The sequence below is a fragment of the Pinus tabuliformis genome, chromosome 7, assembly GCF_031772625.1.
Source record: "Pinus tabuliformis cultivar Carrire ecotype Pingquan chromosome 7, CPIR1, whole genome shotgun sequence".
NCBI classification, from domain to species: Eukaryota; Viridiplantae; Streptophyta; class Pinopsida; order Pinales; family Pinaceae; genus Pinus; species Pinus tabuliformis.
In genome coordinates this window covers 421,709,588-421,736,093 of record NC_142293.1, presented here as the reverse complement: position 1 = coordinate 421,736,093, position 26,506 = coordinate 421,709,588, and the positions used below count along the sequence as shown (strand labels likewise).

General features: G+C 38.2%; 2 protein-coding genes across 2 annotated transcripts; both read right to left on the bottom strand.

The window, feature by feature from the left end:
- Positions 1-13,332: 13,332 nt before the first annotated feature.
- On the bottom strand, positions 13,333-14,706 carry LOC149247750 (putative leucine-rich repeat receptor-like protein kinase At5g63930). The gene is made up of 2 exons (XM_089445347.1): positions 13,617-14,706; positions 13,333-13,484 (listed from the first exon to the last, which is right to left on the bottom strand). Exons 1-2 carry the CDS (start codon positions 14,704-14,706, stop codon positions 13,333-13,335), a joined length of 1,242 nt encoding a protein of 413 aa, XP_089301473.1.
- Positions 14,707-23,486: 8,780 nt separating this feature from the next.
- LOC149247749 (uncharacterized) lies at positions 23,487-24,581 on the bottom strand. The gene has a single exon (XM_089445335.1). It carries the CDS (start codon positions 24,579-24,581, stop codon positions 23,487-23,489), a length of 1,095 nt encoding a protein of 364 aa, XP_089301461.1.
- Between the last annotated feature and the right edge of the window lie 1,925 nt (positions 24,582-26,506).

The following is a 26,506-nucleotide window of genomic DNA, read 5'->3' as shown; positions in this document are numbered from 1 at the left end:
CATCGTGACTCTCTCTGGAATAGTGTTTGCATGTAATTTTCTCTCCTTTTTTTTGATAGAAGCATTTTTCTTTTCCTTGCCTTTGAAAGTCTTTTCTTTTCCCTTACTCTTAAATGGATTTTTACTACCATCTTCTGGGGTGTTTTTCCCTCTTGCCTCAAGATGAGTGGCTTGCACACACACATCATCTAGGTTATTGGGATTAAACATTAGGATAGTATGCCTATGGTAACTGTGTAAACCCCCTACGTACTTCAGCAAAGTGTCCTGTGACTGCAAATCTACACCTAACATCAGAGACCTTTTTCTCAATTCTTGGGTGTAATCTTGCACATTTTGACCTTTAAGCTGTCTAAAGTTCTTCCAATTCATGACGGATTTCTGCATATAAGCTAGAGGCTAGAATTGTCTTTTAATTGTAGCAATGAAATCATTCCAACATCTTACCGCGTTTTTTAATCTCCTCTTGGGTCTTTGATTCCCACCATACTAGTGCTTCACCCTCCACTCTCAAGGAAGCTAATTGAATCTCTATGTCATCCTCTTGAATGTTTTGAATCTTGCAATAGACCTCCGGCTAACAAATCCAATTATCAAGCTTTTACTTCACCATTATACATGGGCAACTCGAATTTAACATCAAGTTTTAAAAAAGGTGATTTACTAGTTCCTTTAGAAGAATGATGATGAGTATGAGTAAGGGTTGTATTAGTGGAAGAGTGTTCAGATGCTTGTGAAGAAGAAGATGAAGAAGATGGTGGAGAGGGCAGAGGTTTGTCTCCATTCCAATTACCTCCTTTTCCATTACCTCCTCCTGAGGAGCCTTCTCCTTCGGGAGGTTTGGAACTTTCTCCTTGCAACCTACTATTCCCCTCTTCATAGAGGACCTTCACCATCTCTGTCATATCAAAGAAATCCTTTCTGAAGGTCTTCTCATCTTCTGTCATGTTTGTAGGTTCTCCTTCATGAGACATGATCTCTGGAGTCTCAATTGTAACTTGAGGTTGAACTGGTGTTGGAGATTATGGCAACCTTACTCTTCTTCCCCTTGACCCAACTTCAGGGCTTCCAACCAACTTTCCTTCACCTCTCTTGAGTTTTAACCTTGTAAGCATGACATAAACTTGCAAACAATTAAATCCTTCTTTCACAAAGAAAAACCTAGACCTCTGAGACCAAATTGATATGATTTAGAATATTAGTTTGCAATGCTAAGATCTTCCTCAAATTATAAACTAAATGTTTTCATTGTCCTTGAGGATTCATGAATTTTTGTAAGTGAAATGAAGAGTTTTTATGTTCATTTTATGAACAATTTAACATAAATAAGAAACTGAACAACATCATAAACATATACAGAACATCATCAAAAACACATTACAACAAGCACATGATAAAGGAGTTCACCCGTCTTAGGCTATGTCTCCTTGATCTAGCTTCCAATGGCTTGGGCCTCTCTATTATGCTCAAAAGTGTAAAAAATTTTGTTTACAATGCTCGAATTCTTCTGAAACCTACTCCAATTAGTTCAGAATGTTCAAAAATGGCTATCTAGCCTCTTTTTGCATCCAATTTGGTGGAAAAATGAAGAAGTTATGACTTCTCCTAGTTCTCCCTCTATTTGTTCCACAAATTTCTCCAAACCCGACATGATCTTACAAATTAGCTCTGAAAATCCCTCACTGGGCGAAAATTTGATCGTGTGGCAGGCCATAATCTATCAGCACCAACTATGTTATTGCAAATCGCAATTGGCAGAGTCCCGTGGGCTTATGGTCTATGAACAAGGTGACCAATGTGCGACTTCGATACAACGGTCCCAATGGACCATTAAACTACAGCATATAGTTGCATCGCATTTGAGGAACCTAACGCACTTTGCCGTCGGCGAAGAACCGATGTAAATCATAAAGCGAGACTCTGCACCTTGTTGTGATTTGCGATTGCGATATTGCATCGCAACCCGGTACTTACACGGGTTCGATTCTGTAACACCTCCCTTCACCGATGTGTGATTGCAATCCATCGCATTGTGCCTCCAGCTGATTCTTGAATGCCTTCCCATTTGCCTTATCGCATCGTAACCCTTCCCTGCTTGGGGGCCGATTTTTAACACTGACCTGCCTGCGATTGTGATTTGCAACATGTGGGGGCGAATGGCAGCTTGCCACTTAGCGCCTCCTCATTCGATGAAGGAGCTTGCCACATCATCCAATCCTACCATGCGAGCAAGTCAAGATTGAACTTTGACTTGCTATAACTTCTCCATACGAGCTCAGATTTAAGTGTTGTACACACCTTTGGAATGAGAATGATGAGCTATTTGATCTGAAGCTAATCCTACCAAGATTATGACACTTTTATTTTTGAGCCTAATTTTGAGCACCTGATTAAAAGTCCTCAAAAAATTGTCCAACTAGACACTTAGGGTCCTCAACCTAGAAGGCCACGCTACTCTTCTAAAATTTGTCCTTCAAGCTATCTCACTATACCAATTTTCCATTTTTCCTGCTCCCAAAAGCATATATCGAGAGTAGACAACTATCTTTAGGAAGTTCTTGTGGCATGGTGCTACACTTGAAAAAAATGGCCCCTTGTCACTTGGCATAAGCTCTGCTGCCCCAAAGTGCAAGGGGTTCTTGGTTTTAGGGATCCTGAGGATTTGAATGCGACTTTAGTGGCCAAGCTCTTGTCAAGATGGATTCAGGGTGGAACAGAGCATTGGAAAATGATATGGTCACAGAAATATGGGCAAGGAAAAACCCATTGCGACTTACTATGAGATACCTCCTACCCCTCAGGATCGGGCATATGGAACTTCGTAAATAAGAACAACTATCTCATTCGGGATCACTTCTTCTGGGAAATTAAGGAAGCAATTAAACTTTATTTTGGGAGGACTCATGGTAGCAGCTCCTTCGATTTGATAGAGAGGCCCCCCTATAGGATCTAAAGCTCATTATTCAACCTCACAGTGAGGGACGAGTAGTTAACTGTTGGAAGGTGCAACCTCACTCCCAGGACTGGAGAGTATGCAAAACAACAGCTAACTAATAGCTTGAGGCCCCCTAGGAAACATGGAAGAACCTCTCACAATAGCTGAATTAGAGACAAATCCTTGCCTCCCTAGGGCTAGACAGACTAAGATGGGGATACTCAACATATGGCTCCTTCACCCTAAAATAATCTTATCTCATCAAGATCAATGCACATACCATGCGCCGCTGGAGAATCTGGAGCTCCATTTGGGGGGGGAAGGTTTGGCCTATGGTGGCTCAATTTCTATGGCTCGTTTAGCATATACGAATCCTAAATTAGGATTACATGTGTAAGAAAGGCCTCCTGGGCCCCTCACAATGCCCCCTTTGCAAAAACCAGGAGGAGACGTTACAACACCTTCTAAATGCATGCCCCACTGTGGGAGAAGTATGGAATTTTGCAACTACCCTGCTCGGTCCCTATGAGTGCAACTGAGAAAATATTTTGGAGATGATTGAAAACTAGCTGCAAAGTCACTTCAAAAACCCAGTCGTTAACAAAGCATGGTGCCTAATCTTGGGATTCATCCTATGGAACATCTGGAAAGAAAGTAACCGGGCCATATTTCGTGATCAGACTCCCTCCAACACCTCCATTTGGGGATTATCCGAGGACAACACCAAGGAGACAATCTTATCAGAGAAATGGGATCTAGATGATCGACAAGCCACTCCTTCATATTCAGCCACCCTCCTGTCCCTTAATATGTCTCAAGATATGATCCTGCCCCTTCCCTCTCTTATTAGGGACCCTCCTACATCATCTCCATCTCTTTTATCCTGACCTCATTCAAGTTGTATTCAAATCAAATTCGATGGAGCATCCAAACGAAACCCTAGTCCTATGGGTTATGGGGGAATCTTGCACAACTGTGGGGGAGCCTCGATAGGAATATACACAAGGTATTGCGGTCACACCACTAATAATGTAGCAGAACTCACAACATTCGAGAAGGGTCTTATTTTATATGGACAACATAATTACTTAAGGATCCATATAGTTGGGGATTCCAAAATGGTGGTGCACATGGCACAAAAGATCATCGACGACTCGCCCATCTACAAAATTGCCAAAATTTGGTTTCTCAAAGCCCAACTGGCAACAATAAAACATCTCTTTGACAGATTTGAATATGCCATGATAGTCTGTGTAATTTGGGTTGGCAATAAAGTCGCTGATTGGTTGGATAATCAAGGGGTGATGAAACAACATGGAGAATTTTCCATTCTGTGGCATGTCGCTTTAAGTGCCACTGATTTATACCCACGTGAGTTGAAAAATCTTCAAGATCTCCTTCAAGCTGACTCATCTTCCTCTGATGGGGGTGCGCATGCAATGGTACAAGTGGCATGTGATTGACCATTTCGGCATGCCTCCCCTCCACGCACAAATTAATGCCTCGATAATGAAAAGACTCGATATTTACTCCTCTGGTGTGACATTCCTCCTCAAGCGCTCTGCAGATAAATACAAATCCTGGTGCATGAATTGGCTCAGTTCAACAGTTTGGGTAATGAATTTGGGTGGTAAGGAGTTTGGAATCGGTCGGGGCTGTGTCTATAACACCTCATTGGGGGTCTGGCCTTGGGTGAGGAGGGTAGACAATGTTTGCAGTTGCTTGGCATGGATTTACATCAGTCTCTTGGTATGCCCTTGGGACCCTGGCACGCAGACAGTCACGGTTCGGTTCTTCTCCCTTGCTTCTGTTGAAAACAAACCTATTTCATTACTTCGCCAGTTCGTGGCTCCTCTCTTGCTTGTGTGGACCATTGCAAGTTTGTATAGGTATGTGGGCTTTCAATTGGTATTTGGTAACTTATGCTTTGAATTAGGGTGTATCTTTTGGCCCGAAGGAATTTACAATCTCTTGGCCAACATTTTGGGTGGGGGTTCTATTTATGTGAGGATTTGGGGTGTTGTCTCATAAGTGTTTCGCTCCGGCACCTAGTTTAGGAAAATGGGTACCCCTCTCACCTTCATGGTTATACAATCGAGCTAGTGGTTCATCCCTTCTCAGGTTAGTGGGTTCGTGGGTTTGGATTACATTGTTTCCTTTGCAGGTTTTCAAAAGATTTCTTTGTGGGCTGCCCCTGTTGCAAGTCGCCACTCTCAGTGAACAACAAGATGTCTTGCCAGTAGGGTCGCCCTCGTCGCGGGCAGGGGCAACAGGCCCAGGCTGGGCTACCCGAGCCAGGCCATCGTGCGTCCTCCACTACCTCTTCTAGTTAGGAAATAGAGGATGTTGAGGCTCTTTCCCCAACTAATTTTCCAAGTCGCCCAGTAGCTCCCGCCTCTATGGAATCGGTCGTCGAGCAGCTGCGACACATACAAATTAACATTGACATTCTACGGGACCACATGTATGAAGACCTTAATGAAATTATTGCCTATCTCACTGGTATTCAATACAACCAAAATACCATTCTAGAGCATTTGGACAACCTTTGGTGCAGTCAACGTCACACAAACGACCACCTCCACATCTTAGAGGCATGGGTGGAACATATTGACTTCCACATTCATGACCTTGTTGGCTACTTTGCAGCTCCCCCTGTAATGCCCCCTCATCCCCCTCCTTGATATGCTTCTATTAGTTCTAGTATCTTTTTGTGTCTCTCACAATATGTTAAGGCCTCATAGCCATTCAGAAATAATGTATGCAAACTACCTATCTTGGTATTCTCTAGCCCCCATCCTCAAAAATTTTCGTCAAAATGAAGGAGCGGGGGTTGTTGACAGCATTTCCGTACGTTATGCTATTTTGAACATCTAATGAAAGTCATTTTGAACGACAAAAAAAAACACTCAATTACTTTACGAGTAGTTTACATTTTGTTTAATAAATATTTGGTAGATATTTTTATAAAAAACTATGGTTGTTAACATATATATAAATAAAAATTATTCACAATTAAATAAAAATTTTAAAAATTATTTATGTACACAAAGTATAGGATAATATTCATTAATATAAATAAATTAAATAACTAATATACAATTATAACATGAGGAATTCAATCTAAACTCTACAAAGGTATATACACTCTACTTTTCTCGATATGAATCTATGACTTGTTATAAAGAAGCACATGTTCTTAACATTTGAGCTGATTCATGTTATACAATATATTAGCAATGTGTCCATGAATAGAAAACAATAATAAAAATTATATTACACACAAATATTTTAGTAATTCCAAATTATTGAAAAACCTCACTATCCATGGATATATCGATTTTATGTATAACTTACCTTGATATCAAAATTAAATTATCATGTTTATTATGGATAATCTAATTATTTTAAATTTTAGAAGTTTTCCAATTATATTTTTCTCAAATTTTCCCAATCTTGAAAAATATAAAAAAAATTCTCTAAGCAAAAATAATTTCTCAAAACATGCTAAACATAAAATAATTAAATAACAATATTGCTCCTCTACAAAACATTAATATTACCCCTCTATAAACTACTTAAAAAACAAATAATTAAATATAAAAAACCTTGACACATTGACACTAAATATCAATAATAACAACGTATAAATAACTCTAAAAAACATCAATACAAAATAGATGCTAACGAGCTCTTCTTTATTTGATTTTTACATTAATTACTCTGCCCGGACTTTGAAGTGGTCCACTTTGATCACTGTAAAACAAATTCGATGGATTTTTAATCTCCCCCGACTTTGAAGTCGTCCACTTTTATCACCGTAAAACAAATTGGATGTGATTTTAAAAATCCATGCAACAATCCAAAATTGTAAAATGATAGCTAAAATTCCTCGCGACTACTCATTAAATTATTGGATAACATTTTCATTTTTTTTTTTTGAAAAAGGTGGAAAAACCTATCAAACTCAGTTTGTCAAACCAACAGTGAGGACATCCATCTCTGGCTGCTATCCGCGAATGTCAGTTGACACATCACTGTTATCAAGGAAAACCACGCCACCTGAAATAACCCGCTGGTGGTCCGTAAGGGAGCAGGGTTTCACCCCTGCCAGATGCCTCTGGGTCTTGGGCCGTTAACCTGTTTCCTTACGTCTGAGGAAGACGAGCTCTTAGCCAAGCAGAAGCAGTTTTAGGGCATACTCCAGGCCCAATAACATTATTTATGTTATATATATATGTAATTTATTTTTTCAATCAAATATTAAATTCTTTTAAAATCAATTTTCATTATTGCATTATAATATTATTTGATAACTTTGTATGGTAATGAGAAATGTTTTTGGAATTTTTTTTTGCCTATTAATTAGACTAAGCGAATGTGACAATCATTATAGTTTCTTAAACATAATGCAATGATTAATTAGACTAAGTGAATGTGATAATCATTATAGTTTCTTAAATATAATGCAATGATTAAATGATGAAAATGTACAATTTAATAACAACATGGATTCATTTAATTCTAGATTTATTTAGAGTTGAAAAGGATTTAACTTATGAGGATGTAAATTGTTTTTTATATATAAATTAAGAAAAATTTGCATTTTAAGACATTTTATTTCCCTCAACATTTCACAAATCCAAAGTTAAAATGAATTTGTAATATTATTCATATTTCTATAAATTTTATAATTCTTTACATACAAATATTTTTATTTTTAATTTTACTGAAACATTTTTTAACACCAAGGAAAAATCAAAATTTTATTCAAAAGAACAAAATCGCATCTTGTATATGCTAAAAAACATTCGATCAAACCAATCTTACCCGGTGCTAAAAAAAAAACTCAGAAAGAGAAAAAGACTACCTATTCTTTTCTATCCTTCCTTTTCTCCACTTTTCACCAACCACTTGGGTTGGGAGTTGGAGATACAATGACCTCAAAATCTGAGCTCTTAGAGGCGTGAATTCTTTTGGTGTCACTTGCTTCTTTTTCAGAGAAAGCCTTCTCGATCTACTACTCATGAGTTGTAGCCATTTTTTCTATGGACAAAACCATTGGATCTACCTGCTCCACCCCTCTTTTCTATAATTTCTTAGGAATTGCATTCAACATTATTTGTGGTATTCTCTAGGGAGTCCTATTCCTTTGCTTCAACATCTAGTGGATCTAAGAACTACCATCCCTTAGAATTTTGAGTTGGTCCTTTTTTCTTTTTGGATCTTTCTTTGTCCGTGGGCACGAGTTTTGAAGATATCTAGTTTGAAGACAAATACGACATCTAAATGTTGTATTTTTGAAATATAGAAACTAATTCCATTACAAATTATTATGAATCAGAATAATGTGATCAGGAAAACCTTTACTAAGGTCCATCTCTACGCAAATCCCGATGAAAGTGCAGATTCCCTTTGAGACTCGTTCCACATTGACCTTAAGAAACTTGCCTAAAGAATTGTCAATTCCTTCCAACACTTTGAAATACCAGAAATGAAGGGGCAGATTGTGTAACCTGACGTGAACCAACATTTTGGATACCACCATGGTATTTGCATCAAATCTTGAAAACCATGGGGTCATAAACAAACCTGCACTACCCCAAAACCATGGTCCCCCATTTAAAGCAAAGTCTAGATGTTTTGATGTATCAAATTTGACAATAAAAAATCCCCTTGAACATAGGTGAATATCACAGTTTTCAGTCTAGGAAGAAAATATCTAGTGGTATAAAGCCTCCTTCTTTGGCCAGAAGTCATTACATCTGCATAAAACTGCTTTGGATTGAAACTTGAAATGAAGCTCATTTACCTCTGATAGGTTTATTGTAAGCATTGGCACTTGATTCATCTGTTCCATAATATAGGGACCCAGAAAATTTCGGTGCAGATCAAAAGATTTGTGTATTTTAGTCATCCCCTTTACTGCACCCTTAAAGGAGGTTGGGCCTTTTAGATTACTAGATCCATGGCTTCCTCCACATAACCTCAGGTTTAATATGATGGAGGAATCACTTTTAATTCCATAATCCTACAGCTTTAAAGCATATCGCAATGATTTCCCTGCCAAAAATCAAACTGTGAAGAGGTTCTGGAATCCCCATCTTTTCTTGGATATTTCATTTTAGGTATTTTACTAGATCCCTAGCCCATACCATAACAACGACTGATTTCCCAGTGAGGGATTTAATGAAAAATTGGAAACGAGGTTTAACTATCAAATCTGGGGTTTGGTTTTCATTTACACTTCTAATAGCCCCCAGATCAAATCTCTTCATGATTAAAAGATCCATAGGTCCAAAAAACCGACTGATGGGAAAATGCTTCCCTTTACTCCCCAACACCATCCTTTTCCAACCGAAAAGTGTATTGATCTACCCAGGAACTTTTTTGTACTGTGAAAAAGGGATTGCATACATCTTCTAGCAAGATCTGTATTTGGTGCACAAAAAAGACCTGTCCCCTGCCTCCACGGGAGACATACCAGTGTCCCTGGTGCCCAAAAAAAAAACTCAGAAGCAAAAAAAAGACTAACTATTATCTTCTACCCTTATTTTTCTCTAATTTTCACCAACCACCCGAGTTGGGAGTTGGAGATACAATGACCTCAGAATCCGAGCTACCAGATGCATGAATTATTTTGGTGTCTCTTGCTTCTTTTTTAGAGAAATCCTTCTTGATTTGTTGCTCATGAGTTGTAGTCATTTTTTCTGTTGAAAAAACCATCGAATCTACTTGCTCCACCCCTCTTTTTTCTATAATTCCTTGGGAAACACATTCAACATTATTTCTGGTATTATTTATGGAGTCATCTTCCTTTTCTTCAGCATCTGATGGATATGAGAATTGCCATCCCTTAGGCTTTTGAGTTGATCCCTTTCTTCCCTTCGGATCTTTCTTTGTTTTGCGGACATGAGTTTTGAAGATATCTGGTTTGAAGACAAATATGACAGCTAAATGTTGTATTTTTTAAATATAGAAACCAAGTCCAGTGCAAATTATTATGAATCAGAATAATGCAATCAGGTCAACCTTTACTAAGGTCCACCTCTACGCAAATACTGGAAAAAGTGTAGATTCCTTTTGAGACTCTTTCCACATCCACCTTAAGAAACTTGCTTAAAGAATTGTCAATTCCTTCCAACACTTTGAAATACCAAAAATGAAGGGGGGGATTGTGTAACCTGACCCAAACCATCATTTTGGATACCACCATGGTATTTTCATCAAAGCCCGTAAACCATGGGGGCATAAACAAACTTGTGGTGCCCCAAACCCATGGTCCCTTGTTGAAGAAAAAGTCTAGATCTTTTGATGTATCAAATTTGACAATAAAAAATCCCCTTCAACATAGGTGAATATCACAGTTTTCAGTCCAAGAGGAAAAGCTGTAGTGGTATAAAGCCTCCTTCTTTGTCTAGAAGTCCTTAAATCTGCATTCAACTGCTTTGGATTGAAACTAAGAATGGAGCTCATTTACCTCTCGCAGGTTTATTGTAAGTGTTGACTCTTGATTCATCTGTTCCACCATATAGGGACCCAAAACATTTGGTTCAGATAAAAAGATTTGGACATTTTAGTCCTCCCATTTACCGCATCCTTAATGGAGGTTGGGCATTTTAGATTACTAGATCCATGGCTTCCTCCACATAACCTCGGGTTTAATATGACGAATGACTCACTTTTAATGCCACAATCCTACAACTTTAAAGCATCTTGCAGTGATTTCCCTGCAAAAATCAAACTTTGAAGAGGTTCTGGAATCCCAATCTTTTCTTGGATCTTCCATTTTAGGTCATTTACCATATCCCTAGCCCATACCATAATAACGACTGATTTCGCCGAGAGGGATTTTATGAAATTTTGGAAAGGAGGTTTCACTATCAGATCTGGGGTTTGGTTTTCATTTACACTTCCAATAGCCCCTGGATCAAATCTCTTCATCATTAAAATATCCATAAGTCCGATCAAACGACTGATGGGAAAATGCTTCCCTTTACTCCCTAATACCATCCTTCTTGAACCAAAACATGTACTGATCTACACATAAACCTTTTTTGTACTGTGAAAAAGGGATCACATACACCTTCTGACAAGATTCATATTGGGTGCACAAAAGTACCTGTCTCCCACCTGTTAGCGACATACAAAAATAGAAAACCCCCAAAAAAATAAGAAACGCCCCCAACAAGACCTTCAACATCCCTAAAATATAAGGTATCACGAAACTAGAAAGATTTTTGGAGACAAAATCATTCCCAATGCCCAAATCTAGTAGTAAAAATGATAGATCTAACCCAAACGAGGGCTTAGAGCCCGTGATAACCAAAGAAAAGCTAGATTTGGAGAAAAGCACATCATTAGAGGCTCTTGTCTCCTTACATGAGAAGAGAAAAACCATAACATTAGGAGATCTATGGAATGGAGACGTGTATGGTATTTTGTGCAAGAGGTCTGTCGCTTGAAGGAGACCATCCACGATTGTCTGTATAGAGTTGATCTCCAAATGTCGAAAATTGTTGCATGAAGTGAAAACAAATAGGAGCTTTGTGGCAGTGAGGCATGTAGCGTGGAAAACCCTAACACTTCTCCTTAGAACCACCTAGCTTTCATGATTGAAACATTCATATTTTTTTTTTTACATATTTATGGACTTAAAATTTTTCATTGACATATTTTTTAGTTTTTAATGTGATATGTATAACATTGATTATAAAGGTTAGAAAAAAGTGTTCTAGGTAAATACTAAGTTTTTATATGTTTATTGTTTAAATTTATTAATTATATCATTATTATTTAAATTTATTTTACTATCATATGTATATTAAAAAACATATTATAATTTTTTTTTTGGAAAAAAATGTTTATAATTTTATTAATAAAAGGAAAATTATACAAGGAAAAAATTGAATTAAATTAATTTATTATTTCTGTTAATTTATTTATTTATTATTATTTTTTATCGATTTCTAATTGAGTAGAAATTATGTTTTATTATTATGTTGATAAGTATGTTTAATTATCAATACTTATTAGGTGGATGATATAGATTTAACCTTCATGGAATATGTCAGACTATTATTCACAAATCAAGGATTGATTTTTATCTCTAGTTAGTTATGATCCTCTAATAAATTGATCTCAAATTAAATAATTAAATAAAATTTCATATCAACACTTGTCATATTGAACATGTGGTATTGATAAACCATGATATTATAACAAAAACTATTTACAAGTTAGAAAATTTCATGGTAGTCTCGAGTAAATCTTCATGTTACAATATTGTTTAGCTCATATTTTAGTTATTTTTATAAATAATAATAGTCAAAGTTTAAAATAAAGTTATAATTCAGTTATTTTTTTATGGATTTTTATTTTTTATTTTTTGATGTGGTATTGTGAGATGTATTCGTGGGGTAAGTTTGTTTATGCATATTAACATTTATGAATCGTATTATTTAATTTATTTTTTCATCTAACATTTTATTTTATATACCATTGCAACATCTCCCCCATACTTAAAAAGTTATGAAGCATCTCAAGGAAAAATATATAATGTTAGCTATTAACTCCATAGAGTATACATACCAAAAGAAAAAAAGAAAAAACCATATATACATACATAAGTAAAGAATCATTCAAAATGCACTTGCATGTTTAGAAAATTAGATTAATGCATCAATATAAATTAAATGGCTTATGATAAGCATGCACTTCCTTCATCATACATGTCTTTTATTAAAATTTAAAAAATCATTAAAAATATATAGTTAAAAAAATATGTAACAAGATTCTTAACCATGGAGATTTATCCTCAACTTTACAATGAAGATTATTAATATGTAAATAGATATTGTTACAACACCATGTATCAATATCATGGATTATCAATACCACATGCCTAAAAAATCAACAACTATCACTCATTTTCTATAACACAACCTCATATTAGTAAATTTTTTAATTAATGAATTTAATTTAAAATATAAATAAAAATAAAACATAAACGGTTTGAAAGTAAATCATAAATCCCAATCTTTTATTTATAAATAAATACAATTATTTAGAAAAATTTAAATGCTCTTATTCATCTTAATAACATTGATAATTAAAAATTTTGAAAATCCTTTTCCAAAATAAACGACCCTACCAAAATAAAAAGAACACACCTATCATCATTAAAGAAAAAATGCCCTGCTTTCTATGTGAACTGAGAAGAGACAGCCAGCTGTTCAGATTTTAGACGATTAAGCATGTCAACAACTACGTTCATCGGCGGCCTGAGATTGGGAGCAGATCGACTACAAAATAAGGCAATCTCCATTATCTTCACTATTTCATCCTTCACGTTTTTATAATCACTGTTACTTCTCAAATCCTTGTCAATTATTTAATCAATCCGTCTTCGCAGCCCATGCAGTGATATGCACAAATTCTTCATGGCCGTCTTCTACCGCTGGAGGCTTTCCGCTTACCATCTCAAATAACACCACTCCGAAGCCATACATGTCTTGCTTTGTTGATGCTTTCACTCCATACCGACATTCTGCACAAAACGTTAATCTTCGGAGTTTATGACTATTCGCATGAAATGGAATATGATTTACTAACATAATAATAACAATAATTCGTGGATTCAATCAGCTTTGTAAACAGAAAACAAATGGAGATTTAGTACCGGGCGCAACGTAGCCGAGAGTCCCTCCGAAAAGAGAGCTTGATTCAGAATCCACTGATGGGTTTTTCAGTAGCCTGGCAAGTCCAAAATCTGCGATGTGTGCTACATATTCATCATCCAGCAATATGTTGGCAGACTTTATGTCGCAGTGAATTATTGGAGGTTCGCAGTCGTGGTGTAGATATTTGAGTCCCTCTGCCGCGCCCACTGCAATGTTGTACCGAGTCCCCCAGTCCAGCCTCTGATTAGGACGTTTCGATGCTCCGCCCAGATATTCCCACAACGATCCATTGACCATGTAGTCACACAAAAGAACTATTACCTCATTCGTTCCATCATGCTCTGTTATCAGGTCCCGATGACGCAGGATGTTTCTGTGACGGGCGTGCTTCAAGGATTCGATCTCGTGCCTCAGACTGCGATATCCATTATCGTCTACTTTTAAGCACTTGGCCGCGAGGATTTTGTCTCGTCTTGGAATAACGACCTTGTACACCATCCCGGATGTGCCAGAGCCGATGACGTAATCATTGCTGAAGTTCTCAGTAGCTTCTACTATATCTCTGTATTTGATTATACCTCGCCCATCTGCCGAATTAATACCCACTGTAGCATCTTCATTGTTCTGTCGCTCCTTCCTCGACCTTGATATTTTTATCATGTACATCAGCGCAAGGCTGAAAATGATTATGGTCTCAAAACAGCCGATGGTAATCCCCGCCACTGCCACCGAGCTTATTCTTTTCTTATTACGTGCAACTTCTGCATCGGAACAATTCTTGGTTGTCGGAGGTCCACAGAGACCTGGATTTCCCTCAAATGCATTCTGCGGACCTTGTAGAAATTTCCTCAATGAAGGAATGCTCCCTGTAAAAAGGTTGAAAGAGAAATTGAAATGATCCAGGCTCTTCATGTCTAGGAAAAACTGAGGAATCTGACCGGAGAGCTGGTTATGGGAGACGTCCAAGGATTCAAGTAACGTCAAGCTTCCAATCTGAGGAGGAGGAGATCCTGAAAGATTGTTCCAGCTTAGATCTAACCCATATATGAGAGTGTCTGCTAGCATTGCCAACTCCAAAGGAATGGTCATGCTCAGTTTATTTCTAGCCAGGTATAGCTCGCCTAATTGTCCGCGATTCCCCAATGAACGGGAGGATCCTTCCTTTCAGTGCGTTTACGCTCAAATTTAATTTCTCCAGCATCTGAAGGTGACCAACTGCTGCCGGTATGCTGCCTTCCAACGAGTTTGCGCTGAGATTTAAAACCTCTAAATTAATTAAATTTCCTATTTCTGGAGGAATCGTTCCAGTGAGATTATTGCGGCTCAGATCGAGTTTTCCCAGTTTTCTCAAGTCTCCTATTTCAGCAGGAATGACGCCGCAGAGATTATTGTCCGCGAGCAGAAGATTAGTAAGGTTCTCCATCTGTCCTACGGAAGAGGGTATACTTCCATGGATTTTGTTATGAGAAATCTCAAAGTAATTCAAGTTGGAGAGCTTAGAGATGTTACTCGGTATGAAGCCCGTGAAGAGGTTGTTCTGCAGGCGGACGCGTTGTAGTGAGACGCAGTCTTGTAGAAGGCCGGTGATGTTCCCCTCCAGCCGATTCTCGAAGATGGCAAGCTGGGTCAACGACCTACCGCTGCACAACCCCGAAGGAATGGATCCATTCAGTCCGCTGGAAAACGATTCCAGGTACTCCAGGTTGCTGAAGCTGCCAAGTCCAGAAGGCAGCGGACCTTCGAAGTTGTTATCATAGAGATACAACTCTGTCAGATTGGGAAGACGGCCGATTCCTTGAGGCAAAGTGTCTTCAAACTTATTCTCTGATAAATCTAGCTGCTGCAGGCTTGTAAGATTGGAAAAAGATGAGGGGATCGAGCCGGACATGTTATTGGAAGCAAAGGACAAGTGTTTCAAATCTTCAGCGAGCCCATTTCATTTGGTATAGTCCCAATCAGATTATTGGTAGATGCATCAAACGACTCCAATTTTAGCAGTCCTCTGAAAAATCCTGCAGGAATTGAGCCTGTAATATGGTTCTGATAAAACCATAGATGTCTCAGATTTTCCAACCGAGCTATCTCCCTTGGTATCGTACCATGTAACAAGTTCTTGTAAGCAGAAATGGTTTCAAGGCTGCTGCAGTTGCCGATAGAACGAGGGATAGTACCCGTCAAATTGTTGCCGAACAGGGACAACGTAACAAGATTTTTCAAATTCTCAATTTCCCAAGGAATTCTTCCTCGCAATCCTGATTCTTTCAAGATCAAAATCCGCAGTTTACTGCAATTGCCTATTTCGGGTGGTACAGAGCCACTGAAGTAGTTGGACTCTGCTCTAATGGTATCGAGATTGGCAAGCCTTCCCAGAGACGATGGAATGACACCACTGAGTTTATTTGTATTTAACGACAGAGTAGTCAGGCTTACGAGATTACCCAGTTCAGATGGAAGAAAACCAGAAATATCATTGGTACTGATATTCAGAACGGTAAAAGGGCTGCAGTTCCCGATATCCGGAAGGATGAAGCCTGCGAAGGAATTGTTAGCGAGATTGAGTTGACGAAGCTGAGAGCAGTTGGCTATTTGGCCAGGAATAGCACCCGACAAGTTATTGCCCGAAAGATCGAGCTTCTGCAGGGCAGGCATCTTTCCTATTGCACTGGAAAGACGTCCAGACAGACCTCTATTTGGTAGGGAAATTGAAATAACCCGCCTTACATGGGTGCTGCACTGCACACCTTCCCACTTACATGGATCCACATCGTTTGTCCAGCTTGAAAGAACATTCTTTGGAACCACAAAGGATGACTTGATTTGTAAAAGGGCGGCTCCATCTGCTGACAGAGCGTTAACGCAGCAAATGAGTGCAAGGTAAGCTGCCAAAATACTGGAAAATATTGAAAACTAGAAATGCTATGAGACACATAAAATTATATCCTTGCATTTTCATCCTACTCTGCTGCATGGGTCATGAAACTGGAAGAGGAGGACGAATTGGGTTACTGAGTATTAAGTGAAACTTTAAGTAAAATTAGAAGAGGACGACGAATCGGGTTACTGGGTATTAGGTAATATACTGGCCAGAGCAGTGGTATTTCATTCATACCATCGAATAGATATACATGTCGTCTTTGAACAGAAATCTTTTACTACTATTCAAAGGCAGAGTAGGATAATTTAGGAACTGGTTAGATATCGGTATTTGACCCGAAAACAACTTTGACTCTCTCTCAGACCATACAAAATCCGGTCATTGACCCGAAAACAACTTTGACTCTATCTCTCATGCCTTCCAAACATGTGTGAGAAAGTAGATGTTACGAGTATAATGCATAATTTTTTTTTGCAATTTGTTGGTAAAAATGTGTTTCTGATCGTGTAAATCGATTCAATATTTTAAAAAATTTCTAAATTTTTTTATTTTTTATAACATTATAAAAATCAAATGTGTTTTTGATAGTGTAAATCGATTCAATATTTTAAAAAATCTCTAAATTTTTTTATTTTTTATAACATTATAAAAATCTTAAATCTTCACAACTGTAATATAAATTTAATAAAAATTCTGTCAAATTTTATGAAAATCTAAATTTCCATAATTTTCTAAACAAATTTAAACTACATTAAGTTACTTCTTTTTCTCTTAAATTATGTTTTTCTAAAATAATTTTTTTAAATTTCTTTTTAAATATCAAAATGGTTGTTTCAACAATTAAAAAGGTAAGTGATACCATTTATTAATTTTAAGTTTAGGATAAGGTAGAAAAAAAATTTATGAAATATTTTTAAATATTTAAAATAAGTATTATTACATGGATGTTAATGTAATTAAAAATAATAAGAAATGAGTCTTACAAATAAAGTTTCACAATATTTGGCAACGGGGAACAAGGCTATATAGCTAGTGTTCCTTGCCGCTTAGTTTAATTATTGAACTTTGAAAAGTATGTATTAATTGCCACATTTCAACAAATGTCGCATTCTAGATACTCTTGCTTGGTTTAATTATAATTAAATTAGAGTAAAAAAAATGAAGACATATATGAATGGAAGAACAAAGTAGAAAACATATATGAATGGAGGAACAAAGTCGACTTTATACATTATAACATCAAGGTTTAATTTGATTGGCATTTTTGTTAAATATGCTTTTGCACATAATATTTAAAATACCCCTTTTCCCTATAGCAAATATTTTGTACAATATATTTAGAATACCTTTGGAGCTTCACAAATCTCACTCGACAAAAAAATGCTTTCTCATAATTTCATGATTTACTTAAAATGGTTAATGTAAATGTATTACAATTTAAAGACTTATAATAAATGTATTGAAATTTTAGAATTTTATAAATTTAACGCATAATTAAGAAATGAAAAGAATAATCAAATCATTTTTTTTAACTTATTAAATATAAAATGATGACCAACTAAACACGCTGAGAAATTTTCCTCTGATATTCCCCTCAATTCATACATTACTTTGCAAGATGCATATGATACATATTTCACTATTTCATAAAGTGTACAAATGGAGTTGGAATATAATAACATACAACCCGGGTTTAGTTGAAAGTAGAAATTTCAAATGTCAACACGTTGATGATTCTGAATGCGTAGAAGGGAAGAGACCAACGGAGACAGGCAAACAATCGGCAACTTCTAGCTGCTGAAGTCATCATATGCAGGAGAAGTTATATTGAAGCATATTTTAAAAACATTTTGATTTTTTGTTTTTTTTGCGCAATATGCAATCAACAAGGATTTTTGGTTTGTGTGCACAATCTGCGAGCAACAAGGGCAAGGAGATGTGACAAATCGCATTGAATTGCAAGTCTCTCAACTCCAATCATGGAACTATGATTATAGAATAAGGTTTCAACCCAATTAACCAATCAAAAATTAAAAAAAAAATAATAATAAAAAAAAAATTAATTAATTTTTTCTATAATGTTAACATTATAACATGGGGTTTAATTTATGGTCAACGCTAGAAATAATTGGATGCAAACTCATTTCTGAATGCGTATATCCACTCCTTGCAGCTGGAGGGATAATAACTCCTACCTTTAGCAAAAGATGCCATTTTTATTACCATAGTTGGGAAGTTTTTAAATTGGAAAATACTTTTATACCTCTTTAATTCAAAATTAATTATTTATAACTATAATAAACTTTTATATCAAAATTACGTTAAAATATTAAATATTAAAAAAAAATTATACTAGGCTTACTTTGCCTAACTAAGATAAACTATAAGGAGATATAAAAATATAAATCTATCCCTAATTTACATATAGAATTGTATATATTAAAATTGTAAGAAGATATACAAATATAAATCCATCCCTAATTCACATATAAAATTGAATATTTCTATTATTATTTAACTTATACTTATCATTAAAATAAAATTTATTTTATATGAAATTGCATTATTTAAATTTATATTGCTAAGTTATGAATATTCATTTCATCAACATACATATTACCAGACACACTAAAGAAATTAACTTAAAAAAATTATGAAAAATTTAAGACACTACTGAGAAATGGTTATATTAAATTGACAAGCAACATGTACACCAAAGAAATTAACTTGAAGAAATTATAAAAAATTTAAAACATTATTAGAAATTGGTTATATTAAGTTGACAATTTTTTATGTAAGAATAATGAAAATATTATATAAAGTAAAAGATAAAAATTTATGTCCTAGTGTTTTGTTTTTACTAAAAACAATTAAAAAAAAACCTAATAAGGGCCATGTATATATACAACTGTGCATTATTTTTGTTTAATTTTATGGTTTTATTTAAAAGTTGTATCCAAGTTTTTGTGTTTGATAATGTGAGCTATGGTTCTTATCGGTTGACACTAAGTCTTGTGTGAATTGATCTAAGGTATTTATGATGGAACCTACGTGTAGGGGTCTTATCAAATTTTTTTATTAATATTAAAATAAAATAGTATTAAATACAAAACAAGTACATAAATAAAAATATTTTTTAAATAATGGAGGATACACTATAATAATTATAACACACATGCCATGTCATTAGAGTTCAAATTGATATAATGAGAGTTGTACAAATTGTACACATGTCATTTTTACATTTTAAAAAAAAAATTATATTTCTTAAATTATTTTGTCGTGTGACAATAAAAAAATAAATCCCATAAAAATTATCTATTCAATACTTTACACCAATGAGAAAATGGAATTTTTGAATTAAAAAATAATTTTAATTTTGCGAAAAATCAATTTAATATGATAATTTTTTTAGAAACTTTATAAAACTTTAAAATATTTTTGTAAAACAAAAAGTCAATGTATTTTTGAGTGTAAAATGATTACAAACTATTTTTGTTTATGGTACATAGTAATTAATATATAATGTTATTTTTCAAATTATTAATATATATTCTGCATAGTAATTAGTTATATAGTATATAGTAATTAATGATAGAGTACACAAAAGTCAATTCTTGCCATCATTACACAATAAGAGGGGAGACATTTCAACCAATCTTTTTTTTCCCCTGGAAAAATCCATAACATTTCTTTAAGTAGGAAAAATTACATATTATAGATGCTATTGCATATGTTGTATGTCACTGTGGACTATGATCATAAGAAAATGCTATGAAACTGTTACCAGATACACCTCGCAGGGCAATCTGCTATATTCAGCTGTGGAAACTATCAACTGTATTATGCTTGATTTATGCATGTACATGAGCCACGCAGGGCCCTTACACTTTGTTCAGTAATTATCAAAAATATTGTATATTGTTCAGAATTTACAAAAACCAAAAATAGCTTGGTCAATGACCAGGGTCCCTCTGATAGATTGGATCTATATATGGCCGGTGGTAATACTGGTATTCATTTGTCCCTCGCTGCTCGGTAATCACCCATTCGCCTCTGGGCATTAACGCGGCCTCCTTGGATAATTTGTCAGCATTGCTGTTATGCTCCCTGTAGATATGAGAGCAAGAGATATTGTTAAATTCTGCCTTGAAAATATTTACCTCATTTAAAATGTTGCTGAGTGTGTGAATGTGACAATCAAAAATGCCATTGAACCAATTGACAATAATCTTTGAGTCCCCGAAAATGTTTATGTTGGTGCACTGGTGTCCCAAAGTGAAATGCAGTAGGTGGCGCAAGGTAATGAGCTCAGCATAATTATTTGTTCCAACACCCAAACCCATCTTGACTTTATAGAGATGCTGTTCATTGATATGCAAAATGAATCCTCCGCCGCATCCATGTTGGTTTGCGGCCCCGTCAAAGAAAGCCCAGGGTGAGTTTTTATCAATGCACGGAGGTGGATGTGGTCGACGCTCTCTAGGAGGCAGGGGATCTGGCAGCTCCCTGTATGCAGATATTATCCCAGCCTCAATCTGTGGCCAATGCGCAGGTCTGTTGTCGAATATGTGACGGTTGCGGGCTTTCCAAATGTGCCAATTGACAAGTACAGGTAGGTTCAGAAGCTTGGTTCCCCTGTGTCTATTTGACCAAACATCCCATGCGCTGCTCAGGTCATCTCCCTCCCATTGCCCATTATATCGGATCGAAGTGGATAAGGAATTCCACAGAGATAGTATAACACTACAGCGCAGAAAGAGATGGTCTGTAGATTCAGATGCGCATTTACACAGTATGCACCAGGTGGGCCCTTGAAAGGCTCTATGTGTGAGTTGTTCCTCGGTAGGCACCTTGTTTCTCAGTATACACCAAAAAAATAATTTGGTTCTCGGCGGAGCCGTGAGTTTCCAAATGCTTCTCCACCAATTTGAAATTGAATATGGTTTCTTATGTAGATTTAAAGAAATGTATCCTGCTTTTGGAGAATATTTTCCATTCTCGGCCTGGCACCATACTAATTCATCCAATCCCTCTTTGATTCTAATGTGGGATTCAGATATCGCTGTTATGAACTCATGCCATTCCTGGTGCCATCTAGGTGGTAGATTTATTTGGAGAGCCGATTTCCATGCCTGTGCAAATATCCCTGTGTTCTGCTAATAAGCAATATGTGAGAGCACCTTGATCTCCCGGGAGTGCAGATACCTGACGAGGTCTTGAGAGAGTAGATGTCTACCTCCATATCTGATCCACAGATCCAGTCCTATCCGAGCCAGGGATTCGTAATTTATCCTACACACCAGATTGTCTCTTATGAGAGGTAGAGAATGAAGCAAAGCCTTCCACACCGATGAGATACCTGTCTTTGGCCAACTAGGTAGTCTGACCCAATCCATCATGTCTTTGGGCCAGATGTATTTATGGTATGATATATGAGTCCATAGATTCTAACTAGTCAGCAGGGTCCGGCCCATTTTAGCTGCAAGGGCTTGAGCAAAAAGAGGGAGGTCTTTTAATCCCCATCCCCCCCATCTCTTTGGCAATGCAATCTTTTGCCAGCTAATCCAGGCAAAAATTCTTTTGTCTTGATTCCCAGCCCAAAGATATCTGTTGCACAGTTGTTGTAAGTGAGATAGGATATTCCTGGGTATCCAAGCAAGTGCCATCCAAAAAACTGGGGTGGCTTCCAGGATCGATTTGATAAGCACCAACCTTCCCGCCCTGGATAAGTATCTGTGGCTCCAACAGGTAAGCCTTTTCTCCAATTTTGTGACTAGCCAGACCCAGTCTGCTATCTTCTGACAGGTGGGTTTTAACCAATAACCCAGATATTTAAGTCCTCTGTCCAGTGGGTGTATACTGTATGGGAATACTTGGTGTGCATATTGAGATTCATGGATAGATGTACGAGCAAAAGTGATAGTGGATTTGTGTTGGTTGACAAGCATCCCAGTGGCAGTCGAGAAAAGGTGAAGGATCCTAGAGAAAGACAGGGAGTCTCTGATGCTACCATCCAGCTGAATAAGCACGTCATCCACAAATAATAGATGTGTAAGGTAGCAGTCATTTGAGATCTTAAGGCCACTAAGGGATCCTTCCCGCTTGGCTGAAGTAATTAATCGACTTAGACCTTCCATGACAATAAGGATGAGAAGGGGGGATAAGGGACAACCCTGCCTGAGCCCCCTTTCTGAGTGGAAGAAATGGGAAGCCGATCCATTTATGCGGACACTGAAAGTGGGGGTAGTAATGCAGGCCATGATCGAGGTGATGAAATTATGAGGGAGACCCAGATGGATGAGAAGCATATTGATGTAGAGCCAGTTGACTCGGTCGAAAGCTTTAGACAGGTCGATCTTGAGGATGATACTTTTGAGATGTTTGGACCAGATAGAGTGAAGAGCTTCTTGCGCCGATCCTATGGCTTCATGAATCTGTCTATCTTCAAGAAAAGCAAATTGTTGAGGACCACTATTTCTAGATAGAATGGGTCTGAGGTGATTGGAAATAATCTTGGAGATAATCTTATAGAGACAGTTACACAGAGATATGGGTCTGTAATCGTCAAAAGAGGATGGGGAATCTGACTTTGGGATGAGGGCAATAAAAGTAGAGTTGATGGCATGATATAGGGTTCCAGTAGTTCTGCTTTCCTCCACTACCTTCAGTAGGTCTGGCCCCAATACTCATAGAAAGTAAGATAGAACTCAATGGTCTAACCATCCAGGCCTGGGCTCTTATCCTTCTTGAACCATTTTAAAGTGCTCTCCAATTCCCCAGTGGTAACTGGTGCAAAGAGCTCTTCTGTATCTTCCTCATTGACAAATCTAGCGAAATGATTTGCCACATTTATGATCTCATCCAGATTTGAGCCGGGAGAACTCTTTTATAGGTTCCTGAAGTGCAAAGTACCTAGTAGGGAAAGCTTGTTGAATGAGTCAGCTAGGCCTCCCTCAGGAAGAGGGAGATTCCAGATGGTATTTGCAACCTTTCATCCCTTTGCATAATTTCGAAAATCTCTAGTATTGTCATCACCAGCTTTTAGCCAAATGGCTCTGCTTCTTAGCCTATGTGATTCCTCCCTCTCTTTGAGTATATGGGCCTTTTGATTTTCCAACTCAATCAAGCGCACCTTTTCATCCCCTGAGATGAAACCCAAACTTCGATCGTCCAATAAGGAGCTCAGTTCAGCTTCAATGTGGGTGAGCTGTGCATTTTCCCTGCTTTGCTTATCCTTAGCCCAATTGATAGCAATGTGTTTCAGCATGGTTAGGTTTTTGCAGAACCCTTTTGCCAATGATTCCTCTCTGTTGATGGGGTTTGCATTCCAGAAGTTAGATACCAATTTAATGAAATCCGGGTCCTGCAACCATGTGTGGTTGAATTTAAAGGGAGCTTTCGGCTTATGGTGGGAACCTAGGATTTCCAGATATACAGGGGAGTGATCCGAAATAACTCTTGTACCTACCCATTGCTTATAATGATGGAGTTGTTGAATGAGCGGACCCTTCATCAAAATTTTGTTAAGTCTTCGGGCCAAAGCAGCATTGCCCACTCTCCTATTTCTCCAAGTGGGGAGTGGTTTGTGCATGGGGACGTCAATAAAATTGGTCTGATCCAGAAGATTTGTCATGTGCCCTATTATAGCATCTACCTGAGCCGAAGACCCCCAGGATTCACTGAAACCCAAGGAGAAATTTAGGTCCCCTCCGATGATGATGTGATTCGGGGCCAGTAACGAGAGATTTAGGAGATGGTGCCAGAAGTGTTCTCTCTGTTGGCAGGGTCCATAAACATTCACGATCCGAAGGGTTTTACTGAGTTCAGCAGAGAAAACATCAATGCCCATGAATCCCGAACCCCCCCAAGATGCATCAACCCTAATGGACCTAGGGTTGTATCCAATAGCCAACCCCCCCGATCTCCCAACAGCATCTAGAGCCACAAAATTCCAGCGCGGGACCAGAGATTGCAGAGAACGGGTAATGTACTCGGCCGGACCAAGGGTTTCTTGAAGCAAAATAATGTCAGTCGGCTCAACTTCAAAGAGTCTCTGCAAGGCTAGTTTCTTGGAGGCACTAGCCATGCCTCTGCAATTGAAAGATAGGCATTTCATGGGGGAACGCTTCTCGGGGTATAATTTGCTCTAAGGACCCCGTCGAGAGTGGATTGACGACCGGAGGCTACCTCCGCCCCAGCTCGCAAAATGGCTTTGGATAGATCAGACTTCCTCCCTCTGGAAGTCAGTGGACCAGAGCCTGGTAAAGATAACCCTAGTCCGGCCAGTTGATTTGGAATATCCTTGGGATGGGATCGAGAACGGAGGAAGTATTGATGGGTAATGGAAACCCCAGAGGATGTCGGCGAGATGGTGGATGTAGAGGGAGAATGCAGTGATGGGGCAGAGGAGGCGATTAGGGGGGAGGTCGACATGTTATAGTGAGCCATGGAAATCTGAGCCGATGACACAACCACAAATGAGCTATTATCAAAAGATGTGGATGTAGGGTTTAGATAAATACCTGAGACATGTGCAGCTTCTGCGGCAGCACGTGCTCTGGTCATCGACGGCGAAGATGTTCCATGCCCCATCATCCCTGTCTTTTGTGGAGTAGATAGTGCCGCTGATGTAGGACTCGAGGGAGGACGAGAGACCACCGGTGAGTTGCCTCTGGATGGGATAGGAGTAACCTTGGGGGAGTCCTCTGGTTTTCTATTAAGTGGGCACTCTTTGTAGAGATGTCCCACCTTATGACACCATCTGCAGCGAAACAGAACCCCTTCATAATCCAAGATCTGGATCCTACTATATTTCCCCCACTGTAGAGTTATCTTTTCCTCCAGTCCTTCACGGGTATCCAGGTGGACCAGTACACGAGCAAGAGTTCGGTTCTTCGATTCCACAAATGTGCGATCATGGTCCAAATAAGTTCCTAGTGCATTCCCAATTCTGATAAGAACATCCTCGCTTCAGTACTGTAATGGGAGCCCTGGCAATCTCACCCATAGAGGTCCAGTGCTAATTTGCTCACGCTCCGGGTCGAATAAAGGGCTCCACCATTTGAGAAGGACCGGAGCCATCTCAATGTGCCAGTACTTGGCAAGTACCAGATCCGTGTAAACTTCCTTTGCAAAATGTAATGAAAACCACCCTCGGGGCAGGACGTGAACTTCCGGAAATTATTTCAATAGTGCACCCCAAATCTCCTTGACCCATTGTGTCAGTCTATTGGCCGAGTATGCTCGGCCTCGCACATGTCCAACCAGCACAGTGCGCGCCATGACCGCAGCTTCCCCTATGGCCGAGGTCTCGCCAAATCTGATAGTAATGTCTTTTGCGGTCGCCTTTATGCACTTAGTCTTCCTTTTTTTGGTGCGAGGAGCCGATGGGTGGTCTACAAAAGGGTTTGGGACGCCTTTAGGAGAGATATTTTTAGCAGGTTTTATAATCACCGCAGGGGTCTCGAAGTAGCTTGAAGGCCGCGGACCTGAAACAGGAGGGTTTGTAGAGGCAGTTACAGGGGTATCCACCGGGGGCGCAGTGAGGACTATTGAGAGGGGCGGGTGTGGGTCAAATGAGAGTGAGTGAGGTGTGTAAGTGGAGAGAATATGCAGGGTACTTGGAGATAGAGGAGGAGCTTTGAGACCAGGAGTGTTAACAGGGAGTGGCTCAGAGAGAGATGGCGCAGCGCTATACCCAGGTAAAGTTACGACAGGCGAAACCGATGGCGGAGTATGGTCAGTTAACGGGTTAGGGTCAGTAACCGACATAGAAAAACAGGGGTTGCCGAAAATTACCCGATCCGGGAAGGGATCCTCGGAGTAATCCACTTGTTCTGCCTCCATATTTTCCCCCATTTCCAGCCAGTGGTCGGTAGCTGATGGCGACGGGTGTGAAGACGGTAACGGCAATGGCGAGAGGATGCCAGCAACGACGGTATAGGTTACAGTCTTCAGTAATTGCAGTAAACCCTAGGGAATTATCCTAATCCCGCACAAAACGACTTTCAT

Bases quoted from the DNA above. Each gene is read 5' to 3' on its own strand.
- LOC149247750 (XM_089445347.1), bottom strand. From the start codon at position 14,706: ATGACCATTCCTTTGGAGTTGGCAATGCTAGCAGACACTCTCATATAT. The intron at 13,485-13,616 runs GTACTAAATCTC...CGTTTTGTGCAG, and splicing joins TCTCGGCTACGTTGCGCCCG to AATGTCGGTATGGAGTGAAA.
- LOC149247749 (XM_089445335.1), bottom strand. From the start codon at position 24,581: ATGGCTAGTGCCTCCAAGAAACTAGCCTTGCAGAGACTCTTTGAAGTT.